Genomic DNA, 17,136 nt, shown 5'->3' on the forward strand with positions numbered 1-17,136 from the left:
GAGGGACCCAGGAAGGCGGGGGGGGCGTGTCCAGAGTCTGTGGGCGGGGCTAAACGGCGTCATCCTGGATCCCGCAGCGGAGATTGGCGGGAACGGCGATATCTGGGGGAGGGGAAGGGGCGGGGTTAGAGGGGACCCAGGAGTTCGGGAAAGGGATTATAGGGGAGGACCCAGGAGTTCAAGAAAGGACCCAGGCGTCCAGGAAAGGGACCCAGGAGTTCGGGAGGGACCCAGGAGTTCAGGAGGGGACCCAGGAGTTCGGGAGGGACCCAGGAGTTCGGGAGGGGACCCAGGAGTTCGGGAGGGGACCCAGGAGTTCGGGAGGGACCCAGGAGTTCGGGAGGGGACCCAGGAGTTCGGGAGGGACCCAGGAGTTTGGGAGGCACCTAGGAGTTCGGGAGGGACCCAGGAGTTCTGAGGGACCCAGGAGTTCGGGAGGGGACCCAGGAGTTCGGGGAGGGACCCAGGAGTTCGGGAGGGACCCAGGAGTGCGGGGAGGGACCCAGGAGTTCGAGAGGGACCCAGGAGTTCGGGAGGGACCCAGGAGTGCGGGGAGGGACCCAGGAGTTCGGGAGGGACCCAGGAGTTCGGGAGGGGACCCAGGCGTCCGGGAAAGGGACACAGGAGTTCGGGAGGGACCCAGGAGTTCGGGGAGGGACCCAGGAGTTCGGGAGGGGACCCAGGAGTTCGGGAGGGACCCAGGAGTTCGGGAGGGGACCCAGGCGTCCGGGAGGGACCCAGGCGTCCTGCTTACCCATGAGGCGGGGGCGGGGCAGCCCCAGCCCGTCCATCACGGTCACGAACTCGTCCGGACTGAGCGTCAGACGCGGGTTCAGCCGCTTCTCCTCCCCCACCGTGGACACCGTGTGACCTGGGGGGGGAGGGGCGACGGGGGGAGGGGTCAGGACCCCCCGACCCCCCCTGATCCCCAATCGACCCCCCCATGACCCCCCGTAACCCCCAAACCCCCCAAATCTGCTCCCCCGAACTCCTGGGTCCCTCCCCATCTCCCCAATAACCCCCAAATCCCCTCCTCCCGAACTCCTGGGTCCCTCCCCCCCGAACTCCTGGGTCCCTTCCCGTCCCCCCAGTAACCCCCAAATCCCCCCCTCCCGAACTCCTGGGTCCCTCCCCCCGAACTCCTCGGTCCCCCGTGCCGTCCCCCCCCCCCTTCCGAACTCCTGGGTCCCCCCCCGAACTCCTGGGTCCCCCCCGAACTCCTGGGTCCATCCCGAACTCCTGGGTTCCCCCCCTTCCCCCCCCCGAACTCCTGGGTCCCTCCCGAACTCCTGGGTCCCCCCCGAACTCCTGGGTCCATCTCGAACTCCTGGGTCCCCTCCCGAACTCCTGGGTCCCTCCCGAACTCCTGGGTCCCTCCCGAACTCCTGGGTCCATCCCGAACTCCTGGGTCCCTCCCGAACTCCTGGGTTCCCCCCCTTCCCTCCCGAACTCCTGGGTCCCTCCTGAACTCCTGGGTCCCCCCCCGAACTCCTGGGTCCCTCCCGAACTCCTGGGTCCCTCCCCCCGAACTCCTGGGTCCCCCCCTCCCTGAACTCCTGGGTCCCTCCCCATCCCCCGAGTAAGCCCCAAATCCCCCCCTCCCGAACTCCTGGGTCCCTCCCCCCGAACTCCTGGGTCCCCCCCGAACTCCTGGGTCCCCCCCGAACTCCTGGGTCCCTCCCTCCGAACTCCTGGGTCCCCCCCGAACTCCTGGGTCCCCCCCGAACTCCTGGGTCCCCTCCCGAACTCCTGGGTCCCCCCCGAACTCCTGGGTCCCTCCCGAACTCCTGGGTCCCCCCCCGAACTCCTGGGTCCCCTCCCGAACTCCCAGGTTCCCCCCCCACCCCCGGAACTCCTGGGTCCCTGGGGCACTCCTGGGTCCCCACCGCAATAGTCGTGTCCGGGGTAAATGTAACAGGTTTCGGGCAAAGTGAAGATTTGTTCATGGATGGAGCGGTAGAGGGTGCGGGGGCAGCCTGCGGCGGTTACCATGGCAACGGTTACCATGGCAACGGGGGGGGCACCATGGCAACCGAGCACCTGCTATCCCCATTCACCCCCCCCCCATACTCAACCAATCGGGGGGGGCAGCCCGGATCAGCGGTTGACATGGCAACCGCAGTTCTAGTCATGTGTATACACCCCCCCCCCCCAATAGCGAACTGAGCAGGGGGGCAGCACGGAACAGCCGTTGCTATGGCGAGCGGTCACCATGGCAACCGCTATTCCATTCTCCTCCCCATTGCCCCCCAGTGAACCAAGTATCACCAGTGACTTCCAGTTCATCCCAGTGACCTCCAGTTCATCCCAGTTCATCCCAGTGACCCCCCCCAGTCCATCCCAGTTCATCTCAGTGACCCCCCCCAGTACATTCCAATCTCCTCCCAGTTCATCCCAGTATCACTTAGAGGGACCTCCCAGTGCTCCCAGTTCATCCCATTGACCCTCCCAGTGACTCCCAGTTCATCCCAGTCCCTCCCAGTTCATCCCATTGACCCTCCCAGTGACTCCCAGTTCATCCCAGTGACCCCCATTGACCCTCCCAGTTCATCCCATTGACCCTCCCAGTGACTCCCAGTTCATCCCAGTTCATCCCAGTATCACTTAGAGGGACCTCCCAGTTCATTCCAGTGACCTCCATTGACCCTCCCAGTTCCTCCCAGTTCATCCCAGTATCACTTAGAGGAACCTCCCAGTTCATCCCAGTGACTCCATTGACCCTCCCAGTTCCTCCCAGTCCATTCCAGTTCATCCCAGTGACCCCCTAGTACATTCCCATCCCCTCCCAGTCCATCCCAGTCCCTCCCATTGACCTCCCAGTGACCTCCCAGTGCCTCCCAGTGACTCCCAATGACCCTCCCAGTATCAACCAGTATAAACCAGTATCCCCAGTCCGTCTGTCCCACCCTGCTGGAAGTCCGTCCGTCCGCAGCCGCGGATCAGCAGCGCGTCCCCCGTGAAAGCCGCTGATTGGTCGTCCAGAACGAGGGTGATGCAGCCGGGGGTGTGGCCGGGGGTGGGGCGCACGTGCAGAGCCTGGACCCAGGAGTGCCCCAATGGACCCAGGAGTGCCCCAAGGGACCCAGGAGTGCCCCCAAACAGCCCCAAAATGGACCCAGGAGTGCCCCAATGGACCCAGGAGTGCCCCAAGGGACCCAGGAGTGCCCCAAAAACCACCCAAAGGGACCCAGGAGTGCCCCAAAAACCCCCAAAATGAACCCAGGAGTGCCCTAAAAGGGACCCAGGAGTGCCCCAAGGGACCCAGGAGTGCCCCAAAAGGGACCCAGGAGTGCCCAAAATGGACCCAGGAGTGCCCCAAAAGGGACCCAGGAGTGCCCCAAAAGAGACCTGGGAGTGCCCCAAAAGGGACCCAGGAGTGCCCCAAAAGGGACCCAGGAGTGCCCCAAAAAGGACCCAGGAGTGCCCCAAAAGGGACCAAAGAGTGCCCCAAAATGGACCCAGGAGTGTCCCAAAAGGGACCCAGGAGTGCCCCAAAAGGGACCCAGGAGTGCTCCAAAAGGGACCCGGGAGTGCCCCAAAAGGGACCCAGGAGTGCCCCAAAAGGGACCCAGGAGTGCCCCAAAAGAGACCCGGGAGTGCCCCAAAAGGGACCCAGGAGTGCTCCAAAAGGGACCCAGGAGTGCCCCAAAAGGGACCCAGGAGTGCCCCAAAAGAGACCTGGGAGTGCCCCAAAAGGGACCCAGGAGTGCCCCAAAAGTGACCCAGGAGTGTCCCAAAAGGGACCCAGGAGTGCCCCAAAAGAGACCTGGGAGTGCCCCAAGGGACCCAGGAGTGTCCCAAAAGGGACCCAGGAGTGCCCAAAATGGACCCGGGAGTGCCCCAAAAGGGACCCAGGAGTGCCCCAAAAGAGACCTGGGAGTGCCCCAAAATGGACCCAGGAGTGCCCCAAAAGAGACCTGGGAGTACCCCAAAAGGGACCCAGGAGTGCTCCAAAAGGGACCCGGGAGTGCCCCAAAAGGGACCCAGGAGTGCCCCAAAAGAGACCTGGGAGTGCCCCAAAAGGGACCCAGGAGTGCTCCAAAAGGGACCCAGGAGTGCCCCAAAAGGGACCCAGGAGCGCCCCCAAAACCACCCAAAGGGACCCAGGAGTGCCCCAAAAGGGACCCAGGAATGCCCCAAAATGGACCCAGGAGTGCCCCACATGGGACCTGGGAGTGCCCCAAAAAACCCCTAAAAGGGACACAGGAGTGCCCCAAAAGGGACCCAGGAGTGCCCCAATGGACCCAGGAGTGCCCCAATGGACCCAGGAGTGCCCCCACCCCAATAAACCCCTCCCCCATCCTGGAATCCCCACCCCCTATTGCTGCCCCTCCCCCACTCCCGAAGCCCCGCCCCCAGTTGGCCCCTCCCCCATGGCCCCTCCCCCCTCCCGCTCCCTCACTCCAGCAGCCCCTCCCTCTTTGGCCCCTCCCCCCCGAAGCCCCGCCCCCCGCTGGCCCCGCCCCCACTCACAAAGGCACCGAATCGCAGCTCGTCCCCGCCCCCCAGCAGCCGGTCCGCGCGGGCGCCGCTGGCGCCGGAAATGGCGGTTGAGCAGGAGAGAGCCAATCGGAGCGAGCCCGTGCCCGTCACGTGATCCGCGTGCACGTGCGTGTTCACTGAGGGACCCAGGAGTGCCCCAATGGACCCAGGAGTCCGAGAGGGGACCCAGGAGTTCGGGGAGGGACCCAGGAGTGCGGGAGGGACCCAGGAGTTCGGGGAGGGACCCAGAAGTGCGGGAGGGACCCAGGAGTTCGGGGAAGAACGAAAGTTCCGGGCGGAACCAAAGTTCGGGGTCGCGGGGGCAGAGGGGGGGAGGTTTAGAGGTGGCACCGAGGCGCCTGGGAGGCCGGAAGTGACGTTACACCGAGGCAAATGGGGGTCAAACGGCCGGTTCGAGGCTCCCAATTGGGATTTGGGGGTTGAGGGAACATGGGAGTTCAGGGGACCCAGGAGTTCGGGAGGGACCCAGGAGTGCCACAAGGGACCCAGGAGTTCGGGAGGGACCCAGGAGTTCGGGAGGGGACCCAGGAGTTCGGGAGGGACCCAGGAGTTCGGGAGGGACCCAGGAGTTCAGGGAGGGACCCAGGAGTTCGGGAGGGGACCCAGGAGTGCCCCAAGGGACCCAGGAGTTCAGGGAGGGACCCAGGAGTGCCCCAAGGGACCCAGGAGTTCAGGAGGGACCCAGGAGTTCGGGAGGGACCCAGGCGTTCGGGAGGGACCCAGGCGTTCGGGAGGGACCCAGGAGTTCGGGAGGGACCCAGGCGTCCGGCGCACCTGCCCAGCGCACGCGCAGCCCGAGCTCGCGCAGCAGCTTCAGGTCTCGCGGCGCCGTTTCCAGGACGGGATCGATCACCACGGCGTCACGTGACCGCGCGTCGGCGATGACGTAAGTGTACGTGCAGGACACGGGCTCGAACAGCTGCGCCCGGACGCCTGGGTCCCTCCCGAACGCTTGGGTCCCCCCCTTCCCCCTCCCTCCCCCCATAGCGAACCCAGGCGTCCGGGTGACCCCGCGATGACCCCCCCCCCCCCCCCCCCCAACTCCCCCCTATGAGGACCCAGGCGTCCGGGCCCCGCCCCCACCTGTCTGAGCAGCAACTTCCGGTCGGCAGGTCCTGTCGCGACAGAGCGCGCGATCGCGACCGCGCGGGCAACGCGGCGGGAAAACATGGCGGGAACGGCGCTTCCGGGAGCGCGCGGGCCCTTTAAGAGCCGGGGGCGGAGTGGGGCCCGCGCCTTAAAGCGGCGACGCCTCTTAAAGGGGCGACGCCCCCTTAGTGGGAACGAGGCTTAAAGGGGCGACGCCTCTTAAAGGGGCGACGCCCATAGTGGGGACAATGTTAAGGCGGCAACGCCTCTTAAAGTGGCAACGCCCTATTAGTGGGGACACCCTTAAAGCGGCAACGCCTCTTAAAAGGGCAACGCCCTAAGTGGGGACACGCTTAAAGCGGCGATCCCTCTTAAAGGGGCAACGCCTCTTAAAAGGGCAATGGCCTCTTAGTGGGGCCAGTCTTCAAGCGGCAACGCCTCTTAAAGTGGCAACGCCCTATTAGTGGGGACACCCTTAAAGCGGCAACGCCTCTTAGAAGGGCAACGCCCTAAGTGGGGACACGCTTAAAGCGGCGATCCCTCTTAAAGCGGCAACGCCTCTTAAAGTGGCAACGCCCTATTAGTGGGGCCACTCTTAAAGCGGCAACGCCTCTTAAAGGGGCAACACACTCAGTGGGGCCACTCTTAAAGTGGCAACGCCTCTTAAAGTGGCAACGCCCTATTAGTGGGGCCACTCTTAAAGCGGCAAAGCCTCTTAAAGGGGCAACACACTAAGTGGGGACACTCTTAAAGGGGCAATGCTCCTTAAAAGGGCAACACACCCTTCAGGGCAGACCCCACCCCAAACAGCGCCGCTCTTAAAGGGGCGACGCCTCTTCAAGGGGCAACACCCCCCAAGGTGGACCCCACCCTGTGTTTATTGACCCAAAACTGCTTTATTTCAGCACAAAACGCCCCAAACTGGAGCTGAGGGGGGGGGTGGGGGTGTTGATGACGTCGTGATGACGTCATGATGACGTCACGGGTGCACGGCGAATGGCTGGGCCGGCAGGGGGCGCTGCTGCTCCCCGCAGAGCCGCAGCCAATGGGGACGCACGAAGGTCAGCGAGGGGCGGAGCTCCAGCGCCTGGGGGCGGGGCCAAGGTCAGGACACGCCCCCTTGGTTGAGTCCACACCCCCCGCCCCCCCACCAGGGGACCCAGGAGATCGGGAGGGACCCAGGAGTGCCCCAAGGGACCCAGGAGTTCCAGAGGGGACCCAGGAGTACCCCAAGGGACCCAGGAGTACCCCAAGGGACCCAGGAGTTCAGGAAGGGACCCAGGAGTGCCCCAAGGGACCCAGGAGTTCCAGAGGGGACCCAGGCATCCGGGGGAGGGACCCAGGCGTCCGGGGGAGGGACCCAGGCGTCCGGGGAGGGACCCAGGCGTCCGGGCCCCACCCACCTCATCGAAGGCCGGGTCCCAATCCTGTGACGTCACCACGTGGGTCACCGAGTCGCTCATGTACGGGGACACGGACCTGCCGACCAGTATAAACCAGTATGGACCAGTACAGACCAGTATAAACCAGTATGGACCAGTACAGACCAGTATAAACCAGTATGGACCATTACAGACCAGTATGGGCCAGTTCATCCCAGTTCCCTCACATTGACCCTCCCAGTATAACCAGTATATCCCAGTATAACCCAATGTATCCCAGTACAACCCAGTATAACCAGTATATCCCAGCATAACCGGTATAACCCAGTATAAACCAGTATAACCCAATATATCCCACTATAACCCAGTATAAACCTGTATATCCCAGTATAACCAGTACAACTCAGTACAACCCAGTATAACCCAGTATATCCCAGTACAACCCAGTACAACCAGTATAACCCAGTATAACCAGTATAACCCAGTATAACCCAGTACAACCGAGTATATCCCAGTACAACCAGTATAACCCACTATAACCCAGTATATCTCAGTATAACCGGTATAACCCAGTATAACCCCATATATCCCAGTATAACTGGTATAAACCAGTATACCCCAGTATAAACCAGTATAACCCCATATATCCCAGTATAACCGTTATAAACCACTATACCCCAGTATAAACCAGTATAACCCAATATATCCCAGTATAACCAGTATAACCCAGTATAAACCTGTATATCCCAGTATATCCCAGTATAACCAGTATAAGCCAGTATAACCCAGTACAACCCAGTACAACCCAGTACAACCCAGTACAACCCAGTATAACCTGTATAAGCCAGTGTAAGCCAGTATAACCAGTATATACCAGTATAAACCAGTACAACTGAGTATATCCCAGTATAACCCAGTACAACCCAGTACAACCCAGTACAACCCAGTATATCCCAGTATAACCTGTATAAGCCAGTGTAAGCCAGTATAACCAGTATAAACCAGTATAAACCAGTACAACCGAGTATATCCCAGTATAACCCAGTACAACCTAGTACAACCAGTATAACCCAGTATAACCCAGTATAACCTGTATAAGCCAGTGTAAGCCAGTATAACCAGTATAAACCAGTACAACCGAGTATATCCCAGTATAACCCAGTACAACCCAGTACAACCAGTATAACCCAGTATAACCCAGTATAACCCGTATAAGCCAGTGTAAGCCAGTATAACCAGTATAAACCAGTATAAACCAGTACAACCGAGTATATCCCAGTATAACCCAGTACAACCAGTATAACCCAGTATATCCCAGTACAACCCAGTATATCCCAGTACAACCAGTATAAGCCAGTATAACCAGTAAAAACCAGTATAAATCAGTACAACCCAATATATCCCAGTATAAACCAGTCTAACCAGTATAACCCAGTATAACCCAATATATCCCAGTATAAACCAGTCTAACCAGTATAAACCAGTATAAACCAGTCCAACCAGTGGCTCACCCCCCGAACGCCACCACGTAGCGCCGCAGCAGCCGCCCCTCCCCCGCCGGCAGCTCCCCGTGGAAGAAGAAGCTCTGGTGCTGGAAGAAATCTGCCCAGGGACCCAGGCGTTCGGGAGGGACCCAGGAGTGCCCCAAGGGACCCAGGAGTGCCCCAAGGGGGACTCAAGAGTTTGGGAGGGACCCAGGAGTTCTGGGAGGGACCCAGGAGTGCCCCAAGGGACACAGGAGTTTGAGAGGGACCCAGGAGTGCCCCAGGGGACACAGGAGTTTGGGAGGGACCCAGGAGTTCTAGGAGGGACCCAGGAGTGCCCCAAGGGACCCAGGAGTTCGGGAGGGGACCCAGGAGTGCCCCAAAGGGACGCAGGAGTTTGGGAGGGACCCTGGAGTGCCCCAAGGACCCAGGAGTGCCCCAAGGACCCGGGAGTGCCCCAATGGACCCAGGAGTTCAGGGGGAACCAGGAATGCCCCAAGGGACCCAGGAGTGCCCCTGGAAAAGCCCAAGGGACCCATGGGTGCCCCAGGGACCCAGGAGTGCCCCAGGGACCCCGGCGTCCGGCCGTACCGGGCAGGGGGGGGATGGGCTGCTCCTCCCCCTCCTCTTCGCTGTTTTCCTCGGTGGAGCCTCCGTAGGGATCATCCCTGCGGGGGGAGGGGTGAGAGGGGACCCAGGCGTCCGGGAGGGACCCAGGAGTGCCCCAGGGACCCAGGCCCCGCCCACTCACTCCTCTGATTGGTCGTTGTCATCGTCCGAATCAGAACCTGGAAGGGAGGGGGATGGGTGATGCCCGGACGCCTGGGTCCCTGGGGAACTCCTGGGTCCCTCCCGGACGCCTGGGTCCCTTTTCTGAGGAGGGGGGAGGGGGCAGCGTGTCCTACCCGGGGGGTCAGAGGTCACAGGGGTCACGGGGTCCGATGGGGGAGGAGCCTGAAAGAGAGAAAAGGGGGAGGGGTGAGGAAGGGACCCAGGCGTCCGGGAGGGACCCAGGAGTTCCCCAGGGACCCAGGCGTCCGGGAGGGGACCCAGGCGTCCGGGCCCTGTGCGTACCTTGCGGGCGGGGCTGTTGGTGGGCGGGGCTTCCTCTGGCCCCTCCCCCTCACTGCCGGAAGAGGCGGAGCCATTCAGGAGGTACCTGAAGGGGGAGGAGCCAATTGGGACACACACACCCCCCCCCAGTGGGCGTGGCCACAACCCCCTCCCAGCCAATGGGGTGCAGCATTCCCGGTGGGCGTGGCCTCCGCTCCCCCCTCCCTCCCCCCCCCCGTTTCCTCAGCCCTAGGGGCCCCAATGGCTTTAAATGGGGTGGGCGTGGCCTCATCAAGCCCCTCCCAAAGGGGGCGTGGTCTCCCATTAACCCTCAATAGACCCCATTGTATGGGCCCCAATGGGAGTGAATGGGGTGGGAGTGAATGGGGTGGGAGTGAATGGGGTGGGCAGAGCCTGGGGTGGGCGGGGCCAGGGGTGGGCGGAGCCTCCATGTGACCACCCCCTGGTGGGCGTGGCCTCCCATTAACCCTCAATAGACCCCATTCTATGGGCCCCAATGGGAGTGAGTGGGGTGGGAGTGAATGTGGGTGGGAATGAATGGGGTGGGCGGAGCCAGGGGGTGGGCGTGGCCAGGGGTGGGCGGGGCCTCCCTGGGACCACTCCCTGGTGGGCTTGGCCTCCCATTAACCCTCAATAGACCCCACTGTATGGGCCCCAATGGGTGTGAATGGGGTGGGAGGGAATGGGGTGGGAATGACTGGGGTGGGCGGAGCCTGGGGTGGGCGTGGCCGGGGTGGGCGTGGCCGGGGTGGGCGTGGCCGTGTCTCACGGTCTCTCGTCCAGGCGCCGCTGCAGCCGCCGACAGTCCCAGATCCAGGCGGGTCCCACCACGAATCCCCCCCCGGAACGAGCGGCCGCGGCCTTGGGGGTGCGGGGGAACGCGGCCCTGGGGGGGGCAACCGGACGCCTGGGTCCCTCTTGGACGCCTGGGTCCCTCTTGGACGCCTGGGTTCCCCTCCCGAACTCCTGGGTCCCTCCCGAACTCCTGGGTCCCCTCCCGAACTCCTGGGTCCCCTCCCGAACTCCTGGGTCTCTGGGGCACTCCTGGGTCCCCTCCCGAACTCCTGGGTCTCTGGGGCACTCCTGGGTCCTTCCCAAATGCCTGGGTCCCTGGGGTACTCCTGGGTCCCTCCCGAACTCCTGGTTCCCCTCCCGAACTCCTGAGTCTCTGGGGTACTCCTGGGTCCCTGGGGTACTCCTGGGTCCCTCCTGAACTCCTGGGTCCCTCCCGGACTCCTGGGTCCCCCATTTGACTTCCCCCTAGAACTCCTGGGTCCCTTATTTGGGTCCCTCCTGCACCCTTGGGTCCCCCATTTGAATCCCTCTCGAACTCCTGGGTCCCCTCCAGAGCTCCCCTGTCCCTGGGGCACTCCTGGGTCCCTCGGGGCACTCCTGGGTCCCTCCCACACTCCCATGTCCTTGGGGCACTCCTGGGTCCCTCGGGGCACTCCTGGGTCCCTCCCACACTCCCACATCCCCGGGGCACTCCTGGGTCCCTTGGGGATCTCCTGGGTCCCTCCCACACTCCCATGTCCCCTGGGGCACTCCTGGGTCCCTCCCACACTCCCATGTCCTTGGGGCACTCCTGGGTCCCTCGGGGCACTCCTGGGTCCCTCGGGTGGGCGTGTCCACTCACACCAGGTGGGTGCTCCGGGCCGTCCAATCAGGGCTGTAGGCGGCGCCCAGCTCGGCCGCGGCCTCACGCAATTGGCTCCTCAGGGGGTTCTGGAACCCGCTCAGCACCAGCACCACCCCCGCCAGGATCGGGCCCCCCGACGGGGACCCAGGCGTCCAGGGAGGGGACCCAGGCGTCCGGGAGGACCCAGGCGTCCGGGAAGATCCAGCTGTCTTGGATGGGGACCCAGGCGTCCGGGAGGACCCAGGCGTCCGAGGAGGGGACCCAGGCGTCCGGGAGGACCCAGGCGTCCGAGGAGGGGACCCAGGCGTCCGGGAGGACCCAGGCGTCCGAGGAGGGGACCCAGGCGTCCGGGACGGGGACCCAGGCGTCCGGGTGGTTTTGGGCACTTTTGAAGCTTTTCCATTGGTTTTGGGGGACGAGCGACGCTTGGCGGCCTGTTAATTAGTAATTGGTGTTAATTAGTAGTTAATTAGGGTGTGGAGAGGTAATTAAAGCCCTTAGGGGGGTAATTAAGGCCATTAAGGGGTTAATTAATACGTCTCGATCAATAATTAAGCCCTTAGAGACTAATTAGCATCAATTATAAAGATGCTTAATGGAACAATTAAGAGCTCTTTGGGGTAATTAAGACCCTTAATAGACTAATTAACACCTCATAGGAGATCATTAGGGGCTGGGGATGGTAATTAATGATCTTGGGGGGTAATTAAAGGCCGGGAAAGGCAATTAGGACAGTGGGAGGGGAATAATTAACACTCCTGGGGGGTAATTAGTGAGCTAAGGGGAAAGAATTAAGATTCTTGGGGGGTAATTAAGAGTCTTGGGGGGGTAATTAGGGGCTGGGGTGTTAATTAAGGGCTGGGGGGGGTAATTAAGACACAGGGGGAGGGGTAATTAACACCCCAAGGGATTAATTAGAGGCCAAGAATGAGGCAATTGATCCATCCCGGATGCCTGGGTCCCCCAATGGGGGCGTGGCCAATGAGGGGGCGGGGCCAATGAGGGGGCGTGTCCTACCTTGTGGGCGGAGCCTCCGAGGGCGGCGACGGCGAAACTGGGACCAGGTGGGGCCGGGGGGGGAGGGGCTGCGGGGAGAGAGGGGACCCAGGCGTCCGGGAGGGACCCAGGCGTCCAGGAGGGACCCCTCCACAAAAGGGACCCAGGCGTCCGGGGAACCCCCCCAAAAGGGACCCAGGTGTCCGGTGACCCCCCCAAAAAGGGACCCAGGCGTCCGGTGACCCCCCCAAAAAGGGACCCAGGCATCCGAGGACCCTCCCCGAAAAGGGACCCAGGCGTCCGGTGACCCCCCCCACAAAAGGGACCCAGGCATCCGGGGACCCCCCCCAAAAGGGACCCAGGCGTCCGGTGACCCCCCCCCAAAAGGGACCCAGGTGTCTGGGGAACCCCCTCCAAAATGGACCCAGGCGTCCGGGGACCCTCCCCAAAAGGGACCCAGGCGTCCAGGGAACCCCCCTCAAAAGGGACCCAGGTGTCCGGGAGGGACCCAGGCGTCCGGGGAACCCCCACCAGAAGGGACCCAGGTGTCCGGGGACCCTCCCCAAAAGGGACTCAGGCGTCCGGGGAACCCCCCACCAGAAGGGACCCAGGTGTCCGGGAGGGACCCAGGCGTCCAGGGGACCCCCCCCACAAAAGGGACCCAGGCGTCCGGGGAATCCCCCCAAAAGGGACCCAGGTGTCCGGTGACCCCCCCAAAAGGGACCCAGGTGTCCGGTGACCCCCCCAAAAAGGGACCCAGGCGTCCGGTGACCCCCCCCAAAAAGGGACCCAGGCATCCGAGGACCCTCCCCGAAAAGGGACCCAGGCGTCCGGTGACCCCCCCCACAAAAGGGACCCAGGCATCCGGGGACCCCCCCCAAAAGGGACCCAGGCGTCCGGGGAACCCCCCACCAAAAGGGACCCAGGTGTCTGGGGACCCTCCCCAAAAGGGACCCAGGTGTCCGGGAGGGACCCAGGCATCCGGGGACCCTCCCCAAAAGGGACCCAGGCGTCCGGGGAACCCCCCACCAGAAGGGACCCAGGTGTCCGGGAGGGACCCAGGCGTCCGGGGGACCCCCCCCCACAAAAGGGACCCAGGCGTCCGGGGAACCCCCCTCAAAAGGGACCCAGGTGTCCGGGAGGGACCCAGGCGTCCGGGGAACCCCCACCAGAAGGGACCCAGGCATCCGGGGACCCTCCCCAAAAGGGACCCAGGCGTCCGGGGAACCCCCCACCAGAAGGGACCCAGGTGTCCGGGGACCCTCCCCAAAAGGGACTCAGGCGTCCGGGGAACCCCCCACCAGAAGGGACCCAGGTGTCTGGGAGGGACCCAGGCGTCCGGGGGACCCCCCCCACAAAAGGGACCCAGGCGTCCGGGGAATCCCCCCAAAAGGGACCCAGGTGTCCGGTGACCCCCCCAAAAGGGACCCAGGTGTCCGGGGACCCTCCCCCACAAGGGACCCAAGCGTCTGGTGACCCCCCCCACAAAAGGGACCCAGGTGTCCGGGGACTCTCCCCTACAAGGGACCCAGGCGTCCGGGGAACCCCCCACCAAAAGGGACCCAGGCGTCCGAGGAACCCCCTCCAAAATGGACCCAGGCGTCCGGGGAACCCCCCCAAAAAGGGACCCAGGTGTCTGGGAGGGACCCAGGCGTCCGGGGAACCCCCACCAGAAGGGACCCAAGCGTCCGGGGAACCCTCTCAAAAAGGGACCCAGGCGTCCGGGGACCCTCCCACACAAGGGACCCAGGCGTCCGGGGAACCCCCCCAAAAGGGACCCAGGCGTCCGGGGCTGACCTGCGGTGGGGGAGGGGCGCTGGTAGAACAGGGCTCCGGGGGGGCGGGGGGGGCTCGACCCCCCCTCGCGCAGCTTGAAGGGGCCGAGGCGGCGGCTCTGGGGGGAGGGGCGGGGGCAGAGGTCAGAGGTCAAAGGTCACGGGAGGGGGAGGGGTCGTGGGGGGGTGAGACTCACGGGGGGGGAGGGGCCGGCGGGGGCGTCGTCGGGGGACGAGAAGAGCCGGACGAAGGCCAGACCGAAAGGGCGGGTCTGTGGGGACCCAGGCGTCCGGGAGGGACCCAGGCGTCCGGGAGGGAAAACGAGTTATGGGGGACCCAGGCGTCCGGGAGGGACCCAGGAATACCCCAGGGACCCAGGTGTCCGGGGGCAACATGAGCTATGGGGGACCCAGGAGTTCGGGAGGGACCCAGGCGTCCGGGGAAGACATGAGTTATGGGGGTATGGGGGACCCAGGAGTTCGGGAGGGACACAGGAGGTCAGGAGGGACCCAGGAGTGCCACAAGGGACCCAGGAGTTCGGGAGGGACCCATGAGTTTGGGGAAGGACCCAGGAGTACCCCAAAGGACCCAGGCATCCGAGGAGGGGACCCAGGAGTTCAGGAGGGACCCAGGAGTACCCCAAGGAACCCAGGTGTTCGGGGATTCCCAGTAACATCTCAGTGCTCCCAGTATCCCTCCCAGCCCATGGCGGGACCCAGGCGTCCGGGAGGGGACCCAGGAGTACCCCAGAAGTTTGGGAGGGACCCAGGAGTGCCCCAGAGACCCCAGAGTGCGGGAGGGGACCCAGGAGTGCCCCAGCGGACCCAGGAGTGCCCCAAGGGACCCAGGCGTCCGGGCCCCGCCCACCTGGCAGTAGGGTTGGGTGCAGACCAATCGGACGCGGTCCCAGCGCTCCTCGGCCACGCCCCTCACCAGCGATTGGGGCCCGAAGAGCCGCACCCGCCCAAGCTCCGCCCCCACCCGGCTCTCATTGGGCGACAGGAAGGCGGCCGTGGGCAGCAGCACCTGGGGGCAAAGGTCACGGGGTCACGGGGAGGTCAAGGTCAAGGGGAGGGGTCATGGGGTCACAGGGAGGTCAAGGCCAAGGGGAGGGGTCATGGGGAGATCACGGCCAAGGGTCATGGGGAGGTCAAGGCCAAGGGTCATGGGGTCACGGGGAGGTCAAGGTCAAGGAGAGGGGTCATGGGGTCACAAGGGGGTCAAGGCCAAGGGTCACAGGGTCACAGGGGGGTCAAGGCCAAGGGTCACAGGGTCACGGGGAGGTCAAGGTCAAGGGTCACGTGGTCACGGGGAGGTCAAGGCCAAGGGTCAGGGGTCACAGGAGGTCAAGGCCAAGGGTCATGGGGTCACGGGGAGGTCAAGGTCAAGGGGAGGGGTCATGGGGAGGTCACGGCCAAGGGTCATGGAGAGGTCAAGGCCAAGGGTCATGGGGTCACAGGGAGGTCAAGGCCAAGGGTCAGGGGTCACGGGGGGTCAAGGCCAAGGGTCACGAGGTCACAGGGAGGTCAAGGCCAAGGGGAGGGGTCACAGGGTCACAGGGGGTCAAGGCCAAGGGCCACGGGGTCACAGGGGGCTCAAGGCCAAGGGTCACAGGGTCACGGGGAGGTCAAGGTCAAGGGTCACGTGGTCACGGGGAGGTCAAGGGTCACGGGGAGGTCAAGGTCAATGGGAAGGGTCACGGGGTCACAGGGAGGTCAAGGCCAAGGGGAGGGGTCACGGGGAGGTCAAGGGTCATGGGGTCATGGGGAGGTCAAGGTCAAGGGTCAGGGGGAGGTCAAGGTCACCTGGAAGTCGCCGCCGGCAGCTTTTCCCACCAGAAGCTCCACGAAGGCGGAGCCGTCGTTGCCGATGTGAACGGAGTGGATGGGCCCCTCCCCCTCCAGCTGCGGACCCAGGCGTCCGGGAGGGACCCAGGAGTGCCCCAGGGAGACAGGGGTTTGGGGAGGGACCCAGGAGTTCGGGGAAGGGACCTAGGAGTGCCCCGGGGAGACAGGGGTTTGGGGAGGGACCCAGGAGTTCGGGGAGGAACCCAGGAGTGCCCCAGGGAAACAAGAGTTCAAGAAGGGGACCCAGGCGTCCAGGAGGGGACCCAGGAGTGCCCCAAGGGACCCAAGAGTTCAGGAAGGGACCCAGGCGTGCCCAAAGGGACCCAGCACATCAGGAGGGACCCAGGAGTGCCCCAAGGGACCCAGCACAGCAGGAGGGACCCAGGAGTTCGGGAAGGGACCCAAGAGTGCCCCAAGAGACCCAGGAGTTCGGGAAGGGACCTAGGAGTGCCCCAAGGGACCCAGGCGTGCCCCAAGGGACCCAGGCATCCGGGAAGGGACCCAGGCATCCGGGAAGGGACCCAGGAGTGCCCCAAGACTTCAGGAGGGGCCCAGGTGTGCCCCAAGGGACCCAGGCGTTCGGGAGGGACCCAGGAGTGCCCCAAGGGACCCAGCACATCAGGAGGGACCCAGGAGTGCACCAAGAGACCCAGGAGTTCGGGAGGGACCCAGGCGTCTGGGAGGGACCCAGGCGTTCGGGAGGGACCCAGGTGTTCGGGAGGGACCCAGGAGTGCCCCAAGGGATCCAGCACATCAGGAGGGACCCAAGAGTGCCCTAAGGGACCCAGGAGTTCGGGAAGGGACCCAGGAGTGCCCCAGGACTTCAGGAGGGGCCCAGGCGTGCCCCAAGGGACCCAGGAGTTCGGGAGGGACCCAGGAGTGCCCCAAGGGACCCAGGCGTCCGGCCCTCACCTCCAGCTCGGCGCTGATCCGCTTCTCCCCGGCCTTTCCCGCCCTCCAGCGCCCGCCGCGCTCGGGCTGCAGCAGATTCTCCGCCGGGTGGCGCTGGGGGCAGCGGAGCCGCCACGTTCGCTTCCACTCCCCCCATTTCCCCTCATTTCGCCCATTTTTGCCCGTTTTCCCCGCTTTTCGTTACCGGATCCGCGCTCGTTACGGACACGACGCGTTTGAAGCGCAGCTCCGGCATCGCCGCCATGCACCGGAAACCGCCCAGGCGGCCTCCGGAAGCCGCTCTGCACCTTCTGGATGCCTTGTTTTCTATGGTAATTCAGTCCGCCCGCGGGCTCTGCGCATGCGTTGCGCTGCGCGGAGCCGCTCTAGGCGGCGGGGCCGCCGGGCTCGGTGGTGAGCGGTCCGCCAGGGTTTCGCGCCTTCGCAGCGCGCAT

General features: G+C 64.1%; 2 protein-coding genes across 11 annotated transcripts in view; both read right to left on the reverse strand.

Moving 5' to 3' along the window:
* On the reverse strand, window positions 1-17,079 carry ETHE1 (ETHE1 persulfide dioxygenase). Of its 9 annotated transcripts, none has more exons than XM_080361504.1 (22): window positions 16,887-17,079; window positions 16,703-16,795; window positions 15,749-15,847; window positions 14,811-14,969; window positions 14,140-14,214; window positions 13,965-14,061; window positions 12,189-12,256; window positions 11,169-11,605; window positions 10,302-10,418; window positions 9,533-9,617; window positions 9,364-9,412; window positions 9,210-9,246; window positions 9,050-9,126; window positions 8,486-8,576; window positions 6,996-7,071; window positions 5,587-5,757; window positions 5,278-5,422; window positions 4,474-4,619; window positions 2,907-3,036; window positions 1,887-1,976; window positions 755-871; window positions 1-102 (listed from the first exon to the last, which is right to left on the reverse strand). In XM_080361504.1, exons 1-22 carry the CDS (start codon window positions 16,944-16,946, stop codon window positions 50-52), a joined length of 2,472 nt encoding a protein of 823 aa, XP_080217630.1. In that variant the 5' UTR covers window positions 16,947-17,079; the 3' UTR covers window positions 1-49. The 9 variants fall into 9 exon arrangements, 8 of the variants coding, with proteins under 8 accessions (XP_080217630.1, XP_080217629.1, XP_080217631.1 ...); XM_080361503.1 differs by having other exon boundaries at window positions 2,871-3,036; XM_080361505.1 differs by lacking the exon at window positions 14,140-14,214 and having other exon boundaries at window positions 2,871-3,036.
* SMG9 (SMG9 nonsense mediated mRNA decay factor) overlaps window positions 16,989-17,136 on the reverse strand; it is a 16,198-nt gene continuing 16,050 nt past the window's right edge. For both annotated transcript variants that reach the window (XM_080361517.1, XM_080361515.1), the window contains one exon: window positions 16,989-17,121. In XM_080361517.1, the coding sequence (XP_080217643.1) occupies window positions 17,019-17,121 (103 nt within the window). In that variant the 3' untranslated portion in view covers window positions 16,989-17,018. The remainder of the gene's footprint in view (window positions 17,122-17,136) is intronic.

This window comes from Nesoenas mayeri (genome assembly GCF_963082525.1).
Source record: "Nesoenas mayeri genome assembly, chromosome: 33".
Classification (NCBI taxonomy): domain Eukaryota; kingdom Metazoa; phylum Chordata; class Aves; order Columbiformes; family Columbidae; genus Nesoenas; species Nesoenas mayeri.